At 51.2% G+C, this 15,751-nt stretch overlaps 7 protein-coding genes across 7 annotated transcripts; 5 read left to right on the top strand and 2 right to left on the bottom strand.

The window, feature by feature from the left end:
- Positions 1–12: 12 nt before the first annotated feature.
- Positions 13–1,953, top strand: EDD37DRAFT_648584 (major facilitator superfamily transporter; the record flags this gene model as incomplete). Its single annotated transcript, XM_062818034.1, has 4 exons — positions 13–484; positions 594–823; positions 914–1,665; positions 1,725–1,953. The coding sequence occupies 4 exons, from the start codon at positions 13–15 to the stop codon at positions 1,951–1,953; spliced, it is 1,683 nt and encodes a 560-aa protein (XP_062672026.1).
- Positions 1,888–3,047, bottom strand: EDD37DRAFT_331951 (uncharacterized protein). The gene has a single exon (XM_062811583.1). The coding sequence runs from the start codon at positions 2,890–2,892 to the stop codon at positions 2,107–2,109; it is 786 nt and encodes a 261-aa protein (XP_062672025.1). The 5' UTR covers positions 2,893–3,047; the 3' UTR covers positions 1,888–2,106.
- Positions 3,048–3,076: 29 nt separating this feature from the next.
- EDD37DRAFT_331972 (chaperonin 10-like protein) lies at positions 3,077–4,653 on the top strand. The gene is made up of 3 exons (XM_062811584.1): positions 3,077–3,462; positions 3,539–3,899; positions 3,953–4,653. The coding sequence occupies exons 1-3, from the start codon at positions 3,203–3,205 to the stop codon at positions 4,355–4,357; spliced, it is 1,026 nt and encodes a 341-aa protein (XP_062672024.1). The 5' UTR covers positions 3,077–3,202; the 3' UTR covers positions 4,358–4,653.
- A 197-nt stretch (positions 4,654–4,850) lies between these two features.
- EDD37DRAFT_607716 (adenosinetriphosphatase) lies at positions 4,851–8,806 on the top strand (the record flags this gene model as incomplete). The annotated part of the gene is made up of 4 exons (XM_062814989.1): positions 4,851–7,499; positions 7,550–7,792; positions 7,855–8,315; positions 8,365–8,806. 4 exons carry the CDS (start codon positions 4,851–4,853, stop codon positions 8,804–8,806), a joined length of 3,795 nt encoding a protein of 1,264 aa, XP_062672023.1.
- Positions 8,807–9,143: 337 nt separating this feature from the next.
- Positions 9,144–10,798, top strand: EDD37DRAFT_679400 (beta-lactamase-like protein; the record flags this gene model as incomplete). Its single annotated transcript, XM_062819683.1, has 6 exons — positions 9,144–9,254; positions 9,404–9,541; positions 9,637–9,732; positions 9,795–9,850; positions 9,910–10,337; positions 10,389–10,798. 6 exons carry the CDS (start codon positions 9,144–9,146, stop codon positions 10,499–10,501), a joined length of 942 nt encoding a protein of 313 aa, XP_062672022.1. The 3' UTR covers positions 10,502–10,798.
- On the bottom strand, positions 10,690–11,627 carry EDD37DRAFT_657031 (ribosome biogenesis protein n; the record flags this gene model as incomplete). The annotated part of the gene is made up of 4 exons (XM_062818871.1): positions 10,690–11,010; positions 11,060–11,121; positions 11,175–11,568; positions 11,619–11,627. 4 exons carry the CDS (start codon positions 11,625–11,627, stop codon positions 10,690–10,692), a joined length of 786 nt encoding a protein of 261 aa, XP_062672021.1.
- Positions 11,628–12,306: 679 nt separating this feature from the next.
- On the top strand, positions 12,307–15,558 carry EDD37DRAFT_626450 (uncharacterized protein). Its single transcript, XM_062816306.1, has one exon. It carries the CDS (start codon positions 12,730–12,732, stop codon positions 15,379–15,381), a length of 2,652 nt encoding a protein of 883 aa, XP_062672020.1. The 5' UTR covers positions 12,307–12,729; the 3' UTR covers positions 15,382–15,558.
- The last annotated feature ends 193 nt before the right edge of the window (positions 15,559–15,751 follow it).

The raw sequence follows: 15,751 nt of genomic DNA, 5'->3' as shown, positions 1-15,751 counted from the left end.
TCGTACGCAACGATGGCAGAAGTCTCGGGGGAGATCGTGCCAATCAGCAACACACAGCCTGCTGCAGCTTATGCAGCAAATGATGAGAAAACGACTCCGGCAGCACAATCATTCCAGACACCCACGTCGAGAACCAGTATATCGCTATGGCGACTCGTCTTCAGCTACACAATCATCTCGCCAGCGGTCCTCACGCATGTCTACGAGGGTAAAGGTCGGGACGACGACCCTTTCATCGTTGACTACCTTCTCGACGACCCTGTTAACCCGTACAATTGGCCCACATGGCGAAGATGGATGTCTGTCTGTATCATAGGCTTTGGGACACTGGCTGTGGCGGTGTGCACGTCCTCATACCTTAGTGCCTTACCTCAACTCCAAAGTCAATTCCATGCATCGGAAGAGGTCATTACTCTGGGATTGTCGTTCTTCATCCTTGGATTTTCAGTCGGACCTCTTTTGTGGGGCCCATTGAGTGAAGAATGTGAGTGCCACTCTAGCAACGAGACGTAGACGAAATAGGCACGAGGACGCCTGGGATGGCTCACAATATAGAATTTCAGAATTTCATACTGATGGCTTTGTGTGTGCAGATGGCCGACAGCCACTCTACTTTGGGACCTACGCCATGATGGCGGTCTTCAACATTGGTGCAACTGTCAGCAACTCCATTGGCGCCCTGATTGTTCTTCGGTTTTTTGCCGGAGCATTCGGATCCTCACCACTGGTTGTGGCTGGAGGCGTCATTGCCGACATGTTTGAACCCAGATTACGAGGACTAGGCATTGCAGCATGGTCCGCTTGCGCCTTTACCGGACCCGCTGTAAGTTGATGCTCTCCTGACGGGCAAAACACCTCTCAAGAGGGTATGTCGGATTTTCATCTACTCATGCTAACTGACCTCGTTGCCTAGGTAGGACCCATCGTTGCAGGCTTTATTGCCCAGTTCGCTGGATGGCGGTGGACGCTGGGCTTCGTTACGATATTTGCTGGCTCCATGTGGGTTATTGGGACGTTGACGATCCCTGAAACGTACTCCCCGGTTATTTTGCAGCGAAGGGCACGCAAGCTGGCGAAGATGACCGGTCGAGCACATATCTCAGTGTATGAGAAGAAAGCCGGTCATAGGTTGAGCGCCTCCAAGAAAGCACGCCAAGTCCTGTTTAGACCTTGGTCCCTGCTCATCCACGAACCAATCGTCCTAATGATCTCACTTTACATGGCAATCTTATATGCCACGATGTTCCTGCTGCTCGGAGCGTTCCCGGTCGTCTTCGAAGAGAAGCGTGGCTGGAGTCAAGGCATTAGCGGCTTGCCGTTCATTGGAATGGTCGTCGGCCTGGTCTCTGGAGCCATACATATGATGTTTGACAACAAGCGATACCTCAAAGCCATCCAAAAGCCGGACAACGATGTGCCGGAAGCCCGCCTGTTTCCTGCGCTGATAGGTGCGGTCACTGCACCGATAGGCATGTTTATCTTTGCTTGGACCAATGGCCCCGACATACATTGGATTGTCTGTATTGTTGGGATCGCCATTTATTGCCACGGATCAATTGTAGTTCAATTGGCAAGCATCAACTATCTGATCGACAGTTACACTATTTTCGCGGCATCTGTTTTGGCTATCAATGGTCTCCTTCGCGCCGTTCTGGCTGCTGCCTTGTAAGTGTCACGGCTCACGGCTTCGTTGCGCAGTCCGCTGACCTTGTTCGTCTTTCCAGTCCTCTCTTCACCACGCAAATGTACCATAACATTGGGATTCATCTGGCGTCGTCGATCCCAGCTCTCCTCGCACTAGCATGCGCGCCGGCACCGTTTATCTTTCGTCGTTATGGGAAGCAGATCCGCTTGAAGTGTAGATATGCTGCACAGGCTTATGAGTATGGTCTCATTCAGCGGAATGCGCAAAGGGTAGGGACCGAGGTTGAAGTAAAGGAGCCTGAGCCCTAAGAAGACTCATCCTGTAGGGGAAACACATCAAACTTGTTCCTAGCAGAATTGGTACCATATTACGGAGGATAAACCAGGGTACAACTCCAGTTCTCGGCGGCTTCGAAACAGGCCTTGCCCTTACAGCAGCTCATCGGAATCGCTGTGTTACATCTATGTCGACTTGAAGCCAATCGGCGCCTGCACACCGACAGTGCCATTTGCCCAGACAGTCCTATTCATCCAGGCAGCGCCGTTTGCCCCGGCAAGTGGCTCACCGTGCCCTTCTGGACCCTCATATAGCCAATAATAGGCCTCCATGTACATAATAGCAAGAACATAATTTGCTGATATCCTGGCCATTTCCTTTGACCACTTATCAAACGTGGGATGGGCCTGCGGCTGTTCGAACCCCCGCTGACTGGCAAAATCTAGTGCATTTGCACAGAAGCCACCGACAAGGGCGATGAAGACTGCGGATCTGTTCCTATACTCACGTGGTGTTTCGGGTTCGGAAAATGCGAAGTAGAGGAAAGCGATGAGTAATGGTGCGACCAGTAGAAGATGTTGGAGCCAGGAAAGAAATTCCACGTCGTTCGGGTGAAGAGGAGCCTGACGGTGTGCCGCTTGGTTGCCCCGGATGGACGCCATCTGGGGAGGGGATTGTCTCTCTGCCGTGTTGTTGTCTTTGCTAAATGCAGTGTGATTCATATCTTGTTGAAGTTGCGGGATGGACTCGATGGAGTGACCGGTCGGGACTTCGGCCATGGGTAGTCTTTCCGTCATCTTGCCGGTTGCAAGACTCCTGGTCATCTGGAACAGTGAGGAGAAAAGCAATGCAAGCGACTTTTGAGGACGGGGGGGTCTGTGGTGAAATTGATTTAGGAGGCTGCATGAGATTAAATACCTTGTTGACAAGTCTAGCGATTTCGGATTTCCAAAGGATGGCGAAGTCAACATCAATCAAGGAATCCTTCGAGCACGATGTTGTAAGTCATAACTTACCAACAGCTTTTTCCTCGACAATCGGAAAGCTGATGCGGTGGTAGTCCTATCATTGTCAAGTTAGTAGGTCTTTTTTTGGCGATCCACCCATCTAACACGAGTACGTTCTGAGTGTATTAGGCAACCACCAAACGATCGGTTCGAACATCCTCAACAAGGCAGACTTCCATTCAACCTTGAACCTTTATTTGACTTCGGTTCATTTATATAATGGATCGCCAATCATAGACTTCAAGTGTTCGATAGAAACTCACTTCCACATATCATGGCAAAAAATCAAGCAGCATTCCTGGACGGTGAAGGCTCCCGGCTTCGGGTCGGTGAGGCTCCAATGCCCCAGGCGGAAACCGGCCGCATAGTCATTCGCAACAGATTCCTCGCTGTCAATCCAGCAGATTGGAAGGTCCAGGACAACGGCTTCTTCATAAGGCGGTATCCAATTGTCCTGGGCGAAGATGTGGCCGGCGATGTCGTGGATGTCGGCGAAGGCGTCACACATGTCAAGAAAGGAGATCGGGTGATCGCGTAGGCCAGCCCTTCCACCTCAGAGTTCGGACATCGTGCTCGAGACCCTGTACTAATGTTACCCGTGATGATGAAGGCATTTAGACAACCTTGCAACACAGAAGGTCCAGCACGGTGGCTTCGCGCTTTATTGCTCAGCACCTGCGGTCACTGTGGCCACCATTCCGTCGGACATCTCTTACGCCGATGCGTCCGTGTTGCCGACCGCCTTTGATACCGCTGCCGTGGGGCTTTACTCCCCAGCCTCGGAAGGCTTTCTTGGTTTGCCATTCCCGTCCGCTAATCCGCCGTCCTCGGGCAAGATCATTGTTGTATGGGGTGGATCCTCTTCGGTCGGCGCACTTGCCATTCAACTTGCTGTTGCTAGTGGTGTCAAGGTTGTAGCCATAGCAGGTGGCCACAATTTTGACTTCTGTAAGAAGTGCGGTGCATCAGAGGTGAGCAGCCTTTGAGTTCGTATGCTTCTTGAAAGGAGCTGAAACTCTCTCAGGTCATTAGCTACAAGAAAGCTAGTGTTGTGGACGACGTTGCCGCCGCCGTGAAAAGTGTTGGCGGCGCTTTCACTGGCGTGTACGACGCGGTGTCGTTACAGGACCAGTCGTACAAACACGTTCTGCCAATCCTCGAGAAGCTTGGTGGAGGGAACCTGGCTACAGTTCTCCCGGTTCCTGATCCAAAGGGCGTCGCCATCAACATAAAATGTGGTAATATACTGTGCATTTCACCACTTACCCATCCTCTGTGGAAGGATTACGTCGCCAAGGCTTTGGAGAGTGGACAACTCAAGTGTCTTCCGGAGCCAGCTGTCATAGGCAAAGGACTGGAGTGCTGTCAAACTGGCCTGGATGAGAACAAGAGGGGAGTTTCAGCCAGGAAGGTGATCATTGAGCTGTGATGATCCGCATGTCCAGGAAACAATAAGTGTCAACCTACCTAGGTCTGGAGATGCTGGTCACGGTCGAAAGTGCCATCCCAGTCTCTGCCACTATAGGGCGCATAACAGCTATAGCAGGGACGTAGTTCTAGCATAGATTATAGCCGTGGCGGGATGGAAAAGATTCGTGAATGCAAGGTGTGTAGGTTGATGACATCTACTATCGAGGCCTTCAAAGGCGAAGGTGTCGGAAGAGTCAGACAAAATCAAATTTTGGCTTTGCTCAGTGCAATCGGCAGCGATTAATCCAGAAGGAGATAAAGGAGTTAGTCTGACCGTCATTCCAATTCTCTCTTGGCATCCTTCTTTGACTTCAATGTTTGATTTTGAAGTCATTGTCATTGTCACCTTTAGATCACCACTCATCCCCACGATGCGAAACTCATAGTCACATTGCGGCTCACATTGATTTGGTGGTCCATGCATGATCTCGGTGCCAGGTGGGAATAGAAATATGGCGCGAGCACTATACACGCAACGCTCGCCTGACCAGATCAAGCAGGATCTGGAGAAGGAGTTCTTGTCGCCTCCAACCACTTTCAGTCCGGAGTGGTTAAACAGATTGCAACAGAGATGGGACTATGCAACACCGGGCTACTCTGATCTCTGTCAGCTAGCGCCGACGCAGACAAGAACCATTACCCGCTTTACACGCGAAGGTCTCGAAGGCAGAGTGACTGGTTACAAGCAAGTGACCGTTCCTGCCTCTAGTGCCACCGCAAAGAATTCCACCTCACTCCTTCGGAGACCTGCAAACAGAGCCGACTTTGTCCGTGGAGCTGCTGGCTTCTTTCCGTTTGCCCCAGGTGGTTTGGACGGTGTTGATGCAATCCAGGCCTATGAGGATCAGAGCAGGCTTGAAGAGGACAATCGCACGACGGGGAAGAAACCCAGAGGCCTTGATCGCATCATCGACTTCGCAGGCGATAATGGCCTGCTCGAAATTCCGCCAGGTTTCACGAGGGGGATTAAATTTGAAGAGCGAAAGACTAAAGAATCTGAAGAGGATGTCGAAGAAGTTGAGAAGGCCTTGGACGAAGACGACGGCATACCCGTCAGCGGAGATGATCAGGGACACACAAATGGGGAGACTACACCGTCGTTGGTGAATGGAACTTCGGAGAGCGAAGAGGAGGAGGATGACACCGACCTCAATGACCTCTTGCCCGTGGAATTTCCATCGCTCCAGCCACATGGCGAGTTGTCGTCATCATCCACAAAGAAATCTGGGAGGGAATGGGCGCATGTGGTCGACATCAACAAGGAGATTTCCAACTTCCACGACTTGGTTCCGGACATGGCTCGGACGTGGCCTTTCGAACTAGACACCTTCCAGAAAGAGGCTGTCTATCATCTTGAGAGTGGTGACTCGGTATTCGTCGCGGCACACACTTCGGCAGGCAAGACGGTCGTTGCGGAGTATGCCATTGCTCTGGCTGCCAAACACATGACCAAGGCCATCTACACCTCTCCAATCAAGGCTCTTTCCAATCAGAAATTCCGCGACTTCAAAGGTGTTTTCGATGACGTGGGCATATTGACTGGCGACGTCCAAATCAACCCTGAGGCTAGTTGCCTCATTATGACCACCGAAATTCTCAGAAGCATGCTTTACCGTGGAGCTGATCTTATTCGGGATGTGGAGTATGTCATCTTCGACGAGGTGCACTATGTCAATGACCTGGAACGCGGTGTCGTCTGGGAGGAAGTCATCATTATGCTGCCGGATCATGTGACGCTCATCCTTCTTTCAGCCACTGTACCAAACACCTATGAATTTGCCTCTTGGGTTGGCCGGACCAAGAAGAAGAACATCTACGTCATATCTACACCGAAGCGACCAGTGCCATTGGAGCATTACTTGTGGGCTGGGAAGGATATGCACAAGATTGTGGATTCCGAGAAAAGATTCCTGCAAAAAGGCTGGAAAGCAGCAAACGACATCTTGTCAGGACTGGACAAGGTCAAAGAGCAAAAGGCTATCGAAGCGCAAACACCAGCTCGAGGTGGCGGGGCACAGCGTGGTCCTGTCCCACAACGAGGTGGTCGTGGTCAACAAGGTCAGCGTGGAGGCTCCAACCAACGAGGCGGTCAAAACCAGAGAGGTGGCCAGCAACGTGGTGGACAAAACGCCAGTCGGGGTCAGGGAAATATTGCACGTACTGGTCGTGGAGGTGGCAGAACGACTGCAGCTCAAGATAGAAATATTTGGGTTCATCTCGTCCAGCATCTGCGCAAGGAAAATCTGCTCCCTGCTTGTATCTTTGTCTTCTCCAAGAAGAGATGCGAAGAAAACGCGGACTCACTATCGAACCAAGACTTCTGCACAGCGACTGAGAAGAGTGCAATTCACATGATCATCGAGAAGTCAATTGCCAGACTGAAGCCTGAAGACAGAGTCTTGCCACAGATCCGGCGATTACGAGATATGCTGGGGCGTGGCGTTGCTGTACATCATGGTGGTCTTCTGCCTATCGTCAAGGAGATTGTGGAGATCCTGTTCGCGAGGACGCTGGTGAAGGTACTGTTTGCTACCGAAACGTTTGCCATGGGCCTTAATCTTCCCACTAGAACAGTTGTGTTCTCGGGCTACCGCAAGCACGACGGGCGCGAGTTCAGAAACTTGCTGCCCGGAGAGTACACACAGATGGCCGGCCGTGCAGGTCGAAGAGGTCTCGACACCGTGGGAACTGTCATCATCGTTGCGGCTGGCAAGACGGAGGCGCCTCCTGCTGGTGAATTGCAACAAATGATTACCGGTCCAGCCACCAAGCTACGCAGCCAGTTTAGACTACACTACAACATGATACTAAACTTGATGCGTGTCGAAGCGTTGAAGATTGAAGAGATGATCAAGCGCAGTTTCTCGGAGAATGCCACCCAAGCTCTACTGCCTCAGCACGAAAAGCAGGTGGCGCTATCCCAGGCGAATCTGGACAAGATCAAGCGAGAACCCTGCGATATCTGCGACATTGACCTGGAAGCCTGTCACGATGCAGCCATGAAATTCGAACAGCTCACGAAAGAACTTCATATCAATTTGTTGTCGACTCCGGTTGGTCGCCGCCTGTGGCAAGCGCGTAGAATGATTGTGTACAAGAAGGTGAGATGTCGTCGCGCTTATTGGTGCGAAGTCCCCACTGACATGTGTAGGACGGTATACGTAAGGTCGGCGTACTGATCGAAGACGGCCCTCGCGGCGGACCCAGCCCCTATGTCAATGTCCTGGAAATATCCGATATCGACCCGCACCGATCGACCAGAGATTTACTCCCATATCTCCCGCGGTTCCGTATGATGTTTACGCCATTACCGAACAAGGCGGCCCGAGTGAAGAGTGGACGGACCCAGGTTCTGTTGGACGACGTGGAATGTGTTACCCAGACGGTTGTCAAGGTCAGAGGCCCTATATGGTATTTTAAAGTTCTGAAAGGTAATACTTACACTTCTTCATATAGGTCGATTTGCGGTCGTTACTAAGCTCACAAATAGTTCAGAAGTCATTCGCTGAAGAGGAGTTTGTCAACGTATATTCGTCTTGGATCTCCTCGGCCTGGGAGGAACAAGATTGGAACAAGGTGCTCGAATTGCCTGTTCGTGAGCTGCTTGTCGAGAGGACTAAGGTTGCGGACTTTGTCGAGAACGCAATGTGTCTTTCGTGTCCGGACTTTGTGAAGCATTTCGGCATGCAGCATGACGAATGGCTGATCAAGGAGAATATCGAGGCCTTGAAGATGCTGATGTCTGATCAGAATTTGGCTCTGCTGCCGGATTACCAGCAACGGACTGAAGTCTTGAAGGATCTTGGGTTTATTGACGAAGAGTCTCGTGTCCAGCTTAAAGGGAAGGTCGCGTGTGAGATTCACTCTGCAGACGAGTTGGTGCTTACGGAACTTATTCTTGAAAATGTTCTGGCACAGTAAGTACTAGTCTTGCCTCGGCTCTTCGCATTTTTCTGACAATCACAGGTTCGAGCCGGAAGAGATTGTCGCGCTGTTGTCGTGTTTCGTATTCCAGGAGAAGACGGACAGTGAGCCTCAACTCAGCGAGAGCCTCAAACACGGCAAGGAAGCGATCATCGCGATCGCGGAGAAAGTCAATCGCTTCCAGATCTTGCATCAGGTCATTCTTTCGTCCGATGATGCCAATGACTTTGAATCTCGACCTCGGTTTGGGCTGGTGGAGGTTGTCTACGAATGGGCCAGGGGAATGTCCTTCAACCGAATCACCGACTTGACCGATGTTATGGAGGGCACGATTGTCAGAGTTGTCACGAGACTGGACGAGACCTGTCGAGAAGTCATGAGTGCTGCACGGTTGATTGGAGACCCTGGACTGTATCAGAAGATGGACAAGGCTAGGGAATTGATTCGACGAGATGTGGTGTTTACGGCGAGTTTGTACATGTGAGCGCTAGGTAGCGGCAACACTATGCTGGCGAGATCATGCTGGCAAAATCAGGTTTGCTTTGGCAGATGTATGTTCATCCTTTGTATGAAGAGGCTGCCTGGATAGCAACAAAGCATGAGCTGCAGGTGTATGAATGACGGGTGTCTATCTCGAAATACACTACTTTCGGCCAGCCATGACAATGAGCATATGGTGCTGGTTCACCCCACTTTTGACTTTTGATATCCGGCCCCTTCCCGGCTCACAGCATGTAGACGACTATCTCGTTTCGCGACGAGCAATATAGACTCAAAAGGCAGGTACTTCGAGAGTGCTGCGTAAAACTTTGCCCACGAGTATGTCGACTCCCAAACTCGTCACGACAGATAATCTGATCGTCTGCAACACATGCGGCGCTCAGTATGACGTCAATGAGAGCGCTGGGAAGGACGAATGTCGGATCTGCGAGGTACGTTTACGATTCCTTTCCCGTCTGATCAGGCTTGGTGCAGAAAAGGCCGGGAAGTCTGGGCACTCTCGGCCTCGTATGAGGACCCAGGGACAGATACTTGTTCAAGAGTCTTGACAGCGTACTGACGAGATGATGGACGCTTGTAGGATCCCAGACAATTCGTCCCGCCTGAAGGCCAGTCCTTCACGACGCTAGCCAAACTCAAGGACTCGGGCAAGTACAAGAACGTGTTTGAGCAATGCAAGCATAATGACACTGTCACTGAAATATGGACGGAGCCGAAGGTAAGTGACAGAACTCTACCATGCGCAACTCGTCAATTGGCCGGTTGCGTCAAGAAGTCAAGTGGCAGCACTCACGACTAATCCAGAGCATATAGTTCGGCATCGGGCAAAGTGCACGACTGATACGCACGCCGCATGGCAATGTGCTCTGGGATTTGCTTGCGTATTTGGACCAGGATACTGTGGACAAGGTATGCACACCACAACACTAGTTATGCATATGATGAGGGACAAGGCTGATATACCCAAACAGATCACGCAGCTGGGCGGAATAAAGTTTATCATCATTTCTCATCCTCATTTCTACACGTAAGTACCTCCCACTTCCTGCCTCGAGCGTGGTAGGATCTGTCCTCATACCAGCCTAGAACATGGGCAGACTGGTCCGCAACGTTCAAATGCCCTGTGTACATGACTGAGGTAGACTCGGTATGGGCGAATCGCAAGGACTCTCCGCATGCAACATTGAAGCTGTTGAAGGAGCCGGCCACAGAGCTTCTTCCTGGCCTTACCGCGGTGATATGTGGTGGCCACTTCCCAGGAAGCATGGTCCTGCATTCTGCACCACCAAACACCCCGATCCCGACGCTGTTTGTGGCAGATGCAATATTCGCCGTGGCTTCGGGACATAATCCGGACCCTGGGAAGCGGGAAGACACAATATCGTATCAATTCCTGTGGAGTATTCCCAACTACATTCCCCTGCCGCCCGACATTGTCCTGCAGATTTGGAAGGCCCTGAAACCGTTTGAGTTCAAGGCGACTTACGGGGTTTTTGCGAAGGTGTCCAACGTTTGTAAGTTGCTCCGAAAAGCGCTTGTTGTGAATCCGTTGCTGATGTGCGTAGTCGAGAGGCCTGGTGAGACCTTGGGTTTGAGGGGCAGAGTTCTGCAGAGCGCAAAGATCGCCGTGAAGGCCATGGGCTATTCCGATCATAGCATTTTCGCCGAGGAATTGTAATTTAGATGCCATGCGATCGAACGACAGAGCTGTGACCGTATGGTGGAATCTGGATGATTCCGACCTTCAGTGATTGCAGTCGAGCGTTGCGTTGTTTGGACGTCGGCGAGGGTCCGAGGCGACTGCCGTGGTATCCGGACAAGGTGTGCCAGCATTTTAGGCTGGGAGCTCTTTCGCAAATTGCTTGTTCAGACCAAAAGAACCGCATTCAAACATCCGTCTCGGCTAGGATCATTCGTGACTTGCGCGTATTTACCCCAGACCACCTTTCCTCCGGTCGTGACAAGTCCAAGTTCGCTGACATTCACCTCGATAACCGTTCCTTTTGACAAGACGCCCAGTTGGGTGTACAGGGGATTCTGGGGATTCTTCTTGACACCCAAGATCGGGAGTTGAACAGTGACAGCTAATTCTGGATGTGTCACGTTCGCCTTTTTGTAACGGAGACCCATAGGGCGAATGAAGCGCTCAAACTTGGGTGCTCGGCGGGTGAAGTCGGGTCCAACGAACTGAAAGCATGTCAGTGGTGGTTTTTTGACGTCTCATGAGTGTACATACGGTAGGCTGCGTGATCATTCGCTTCCAAGCCTTCTTCTGAGTTTTCTTGCCAGTCTTCACCACTGTGTTTAGACCGTCAGCACTAAAGCACCAAACACGGTATTTTCCGCTTTACCTTTGAACATCTCATCCTCCGCTATTCCACGTACTTTGGGCAACGGCACAGCATACTGCGCGCTGCGTTCTTTCCGACGGTTCTTGATAGCACTCGACAATGCCTTTGCCTGGTTCGACTCGGAGCGATCGAGAAGGTAGTTGGGTAGAGGCGTTGAGGATGGCTCGCTGGGCGCCGTCGACTTAGCGTTCCTCTCTTCTTGGACCTTGATGGCTTTCTTCATCTGGATCTTTTCCGAGTGTCGCTTCTTCTGATGGAGCTTCGCTCGCAGTCCTGTGAGCTTCTGGGCCTTCTCCGAGAGGTCATGACCTTCTCTCGCCGTTCGCTTTCGTACTCGCTCATCGTGATCGAGACGCTTGCCATGTAGAGCAGTGTGTCGTTCCATGTACTCATTCTAGCCATGCCGTCAGTATGAATAGCACACTCAGACACAGGAGCACTTGCTTGAGGCATAATGAAGTTTGCGCTGCTATACAGCAGACTCTGTTATTGGAAGGTTGGTAAATGGTGATGCGCAGTGAATTTTCTTCGACAGTGGCTCTTCGACAAGACGTATGCAATGGCCTCAAATCCGCAGACGATTTGATTGTATGGTGTTTGCCTGGGTGTCTGCCTGAGTGTTTGTCTGGGAGTAGGGCGTTGTTGACTGTGGTTTGAATGAGTCTTCGTGAATTTGCGTAGAGATTTTCGAGAAGACGCATGGGAGTCGGTGATCGGCCGGAGCCTTGTCAATCCCAGCACGTGATGAGCGGCGCGCCAAGATTTCGGCCTGCCTCAGGCCGTCCCTGGGCCCATGATGCTGAACACGACCACTCTGCATGAACGACTTCCGACCTCGCCGACAACATCACTACTGGACGACAATGTGCACGGGATGCCGGACAAATTGCTGACAAGCTGACAGCCCTCAGGAATGTCTATTCTACGCATGAACACCCGTTCATCTGATGGCTATGGCTCAAGGCTAGAGGCACCGTTAGGAAAGGTCTGGGTCACAGCGTGGCAGACCTCCTTTGCCCCCGAGGCATAGCCAACGAATGTGGCCTCAGGTACAGTATGGACCAAGGCGACGGTGGGCTACGTCTCGAATCCAACAAGCAAAAAGGCAGTGCACGTCACCGCCTAGCACGGCCCTATGAACGACCTCGTGTGCACAGTACGGAGTACACAGTAATGGTGTTACGCTGACAACGCTAGACCGGATCGAGGATGGCGCATAGATAAGAACGAGTACCTATATTTCCTCGCATCGTCGCACAACGCTGAAATCACAACGTTCCCGCGGATCTTCCAATAAGGGACGTGTTGATTCGTCCTGGTTGGATCGATATTGATCGAGACATCTTGCAAATAATGTAGCGTCATCATCCATCGCGCTCTGATGAGCAGTTTCATCCCACATTTTGTAAGTGGCTGTCTTTTTGTTGTCCCTGTGCTTCTTTCTCTTCCAACCTCACTCGGTGCGTCTCTCCCAACACCTGGAGACGCCCTTCTGGCTATGGGAGACTCCGTCTATCTATACATACATCCAACTCTCTGATCCCACTCGTGAAATATGGAAGATCCAAAGACGGATTCTCAGGGCATTCCCGAGAAGATCGAAACCTTAGATACACAACAAGCGAAGGACATTCTACCTCCATCACCTCCTCCCACAGATGATAACGTCTCAGACCGGGACGATGACAATGTGGATGTGGAAATCCCTCTCCCACCCCCGACCACAATCCCTACCAAGGTCCTAGATGTCGACCTCAAAACACCGGACAGTCATGTACCACGAGATCCCAGGCTGATCAGACTGACTGGTGTCCACCCGTTTAATGTTGAAGCACCCTTGACGGAACTCTTCAACGAAGGGTTTCTGACGAGTCCAGAATTATTTTATGTTCGCAACCATGGAGCAGTCCCGCAAGTCCAGGATGAGGACATCATGGACTGGGACTTTACCGTTGAAGGCCTCGTTGACAACCCAATGACAATTTCATTACGACAACTGATGACTGAATATGACCAAGTCACCTATCCCATCACATTGGTTTGTGCTGGCAACAGGCGGAAAGAGCAAAACATGGTCAGGAAAAGTAAAGGTTTCTCTTGGGGTGCCGCTGGACTTTCCACAGCACTCTTCACCGGTGTTGTAATGTCAGAAGTGATTCGACGAGCCAAACCCAAACGGAAGGCAAAATACGTCTGCATGGAGGGGGCCGATAAACTGCCCAATGGATTCTACGGCACGTCTGTCAAGTTGAACTGGGCTCTGGATCCTAACCGTGGATTCATGCTCGCCTACAAAATGAACGGCGAGACATTGAGGCCCGACCATGGATTGCCACTGCGTGCTGTTATCCCTGGACAAATTGGTGGCCGATCTGTCAAGTGGCTCAAAAAGCTCATCGTCACAGATAAACCCAGCGACAACTGGTACCACATATACGACAACCGAGTGCTGCCGACGATGGTGTCACCAGAGGAGTCTGCAAATAATCCCAAATGGTGGACAGATGACAGATATGCAATTTACGACCTCAGTCCAAATTCAGCCATTTGCTACCCACAGCATGAAGAGCAACTATGCCTCACTGGAGGTCCCAGTACCTACCGTGCCAGAGGTTACGCATATAGCGGAGGTGGTCGACGTATAACACGTGTCGAAGTCAGCCTCGACAAAGGCAAGACCTGGAGGTTGGCCGACATTGAGTACGCCGAAGACAAATATCGTGAGGTTGACAGAGACCTTTTCGGTGGCAATATCGACATGCATTGGCGGGAAACATGCTTTTGCTGGTGCTTTTGGTCAATCGAGCTTTCGCTGGAAGAGTTGTCTGGGGCAAAGGATATGTTCGTCCGGGCGATGGACGAAAGCATGAACGTCCAACCACGAGACATGTATTGGTCAGTTCTGGGTATGATGAACAACCCATGGTTCCGTGTCACAATTGCTCTAGAAGGGGACTATCTCCGCTTCGAACATCCTACGCAGCCAGCCCTAATGCCTGGTGGCTGGATGGAACGAGTGAAGAAGGCGGGCGGTAACCTTGCCAACGGCTTTTGGGGTGAAAAGCTCGAAGGCGAGGACAAGGTTATACCCGACGAAGAGCAAGCCAAGGAAATATCTATGGTCAAGGAAGGCCTCAAAAACCCAATCACGATTGACGAGCTCAGAAAGCACGACAACGAAAAAGCACCTTGGTTTGTGGTCAAAGGCGAGGTCTACGACGGTACCGAGTTCCTCGAAGGACACCCTGGTGGTGCACAGAGTATCATTTCAGCAGCCGGGCTCGATTCGAGTGACGAATTCATGGCCATCCACAGTGAAACTGCGAAGGCCATGATGACGAAATATCACGTTGGATCTCTAGACGACGCAGCAAGGACCGCATTGACAGAAGGAGACGTTGAGGCAGATCAGTCCGGCGCTCCCTCAGAGACATTCTTGAATTCCAAAGTTTGGAAGAAAGCCATCCTCTCCGGCAAGAAGATTGTCTCTTGGGACACACGTATCTTCACCTTCAAGCTGGAATCCCCCGAACAACGCCTGGGTTTGCCAGTAGGACAGCATCTCATGGTCAGGCTAAAAGACCCTGCGACCCGCGAAGCCATTATCCGCAGCTACACGCCCATCTCCGAGATCAACGACAAGGGATACATGGAAATGCTGGTTAAAGTGTACTTTGCCAACGCATCGACCAAAGGCGGAAAGATGTCTCAAGCCATGGACGCGCTTCCCATCGGGCACTTCATCGAGATGAAAGGTCCCATCGGCAAGTTCGAGTACCTCGGCGACGGCAAGTGTCTGATCCAAGGCAAAGAGCGGTTCGTGAGCAACTTCGTCATGATCTGTGGTGGAAGCGGTATCACGCCTATCTACCAGGTCTACCGGGCCATTATGCGCAAACCCGAGGACAAAACAAAATGCGTCATCTTCGATGGCAATCGATTATTCGAGGATATCTTGTGCAAAGAGGAGTTGGATGTGCTGATGGAAGGCAACGATCATCGGAGTAAAGTCTTGCATACCCTCACAAAAGCTCCGGATGATTGGACCGGTTTGAAAGGACGAGTCACAGGTGAATTGGTGAAAGAGCACTCCGTGAGGAACGACAATTCTTTGGTCTTGATTTGTGGTCCCGAGGCTCTGGAGAAGACTATGCATAAAGCTCTACTGGAGCAAGGGTGGACTGACGACCAGTTGATGTTCTTCTGATCTTGACGCTGACGCTGTATGAAGGGATGCAAACGCAAAAAGCAGCATGAAATCTATTTTTGGGCATGGCGATGGCGTTCTTGGGTGTTGAAAGCGTTGAGAAATTGATTGTCGCCACCAAAGGCACAGATAGTATGTAAAACAGAAATCTACATGAACAAGAATATGAGCGTTGGATCTCCTTGGAGATGTCTTTGTGTACAGCTTCTCCGGCGGAGGCTCAAGTGGCTACGGAAACATATTTGTAGTAACCCACCAGTAGGTCCATACCTGACCCACCACAGATGAGGCTGGACCTTTGGTCAACGATGGGTGTGAAAAGTCCAGGTGTCTGACATGTCATTACAATACATGGCATGCAAGTATGATT

This window comes from Exophiala viscosa (assembly GCF_022695815.1).
Source record: "Exophiala viscosa unplaced genomic scaffold EDD37scaffold_3, whole genome shotgun sequence".
NCBI classification, from domain to species: domain Eukaryota; kingdom Fungi; phylum Ascomycota; class Eurotiomycetes; order Chaetothyriales; family Herpotrichiellaceae; genus Exophiala; species Exophiala viscosa.
This window is presented reverse-complemented; position numbering and strand designations above follow the sequence as displayed.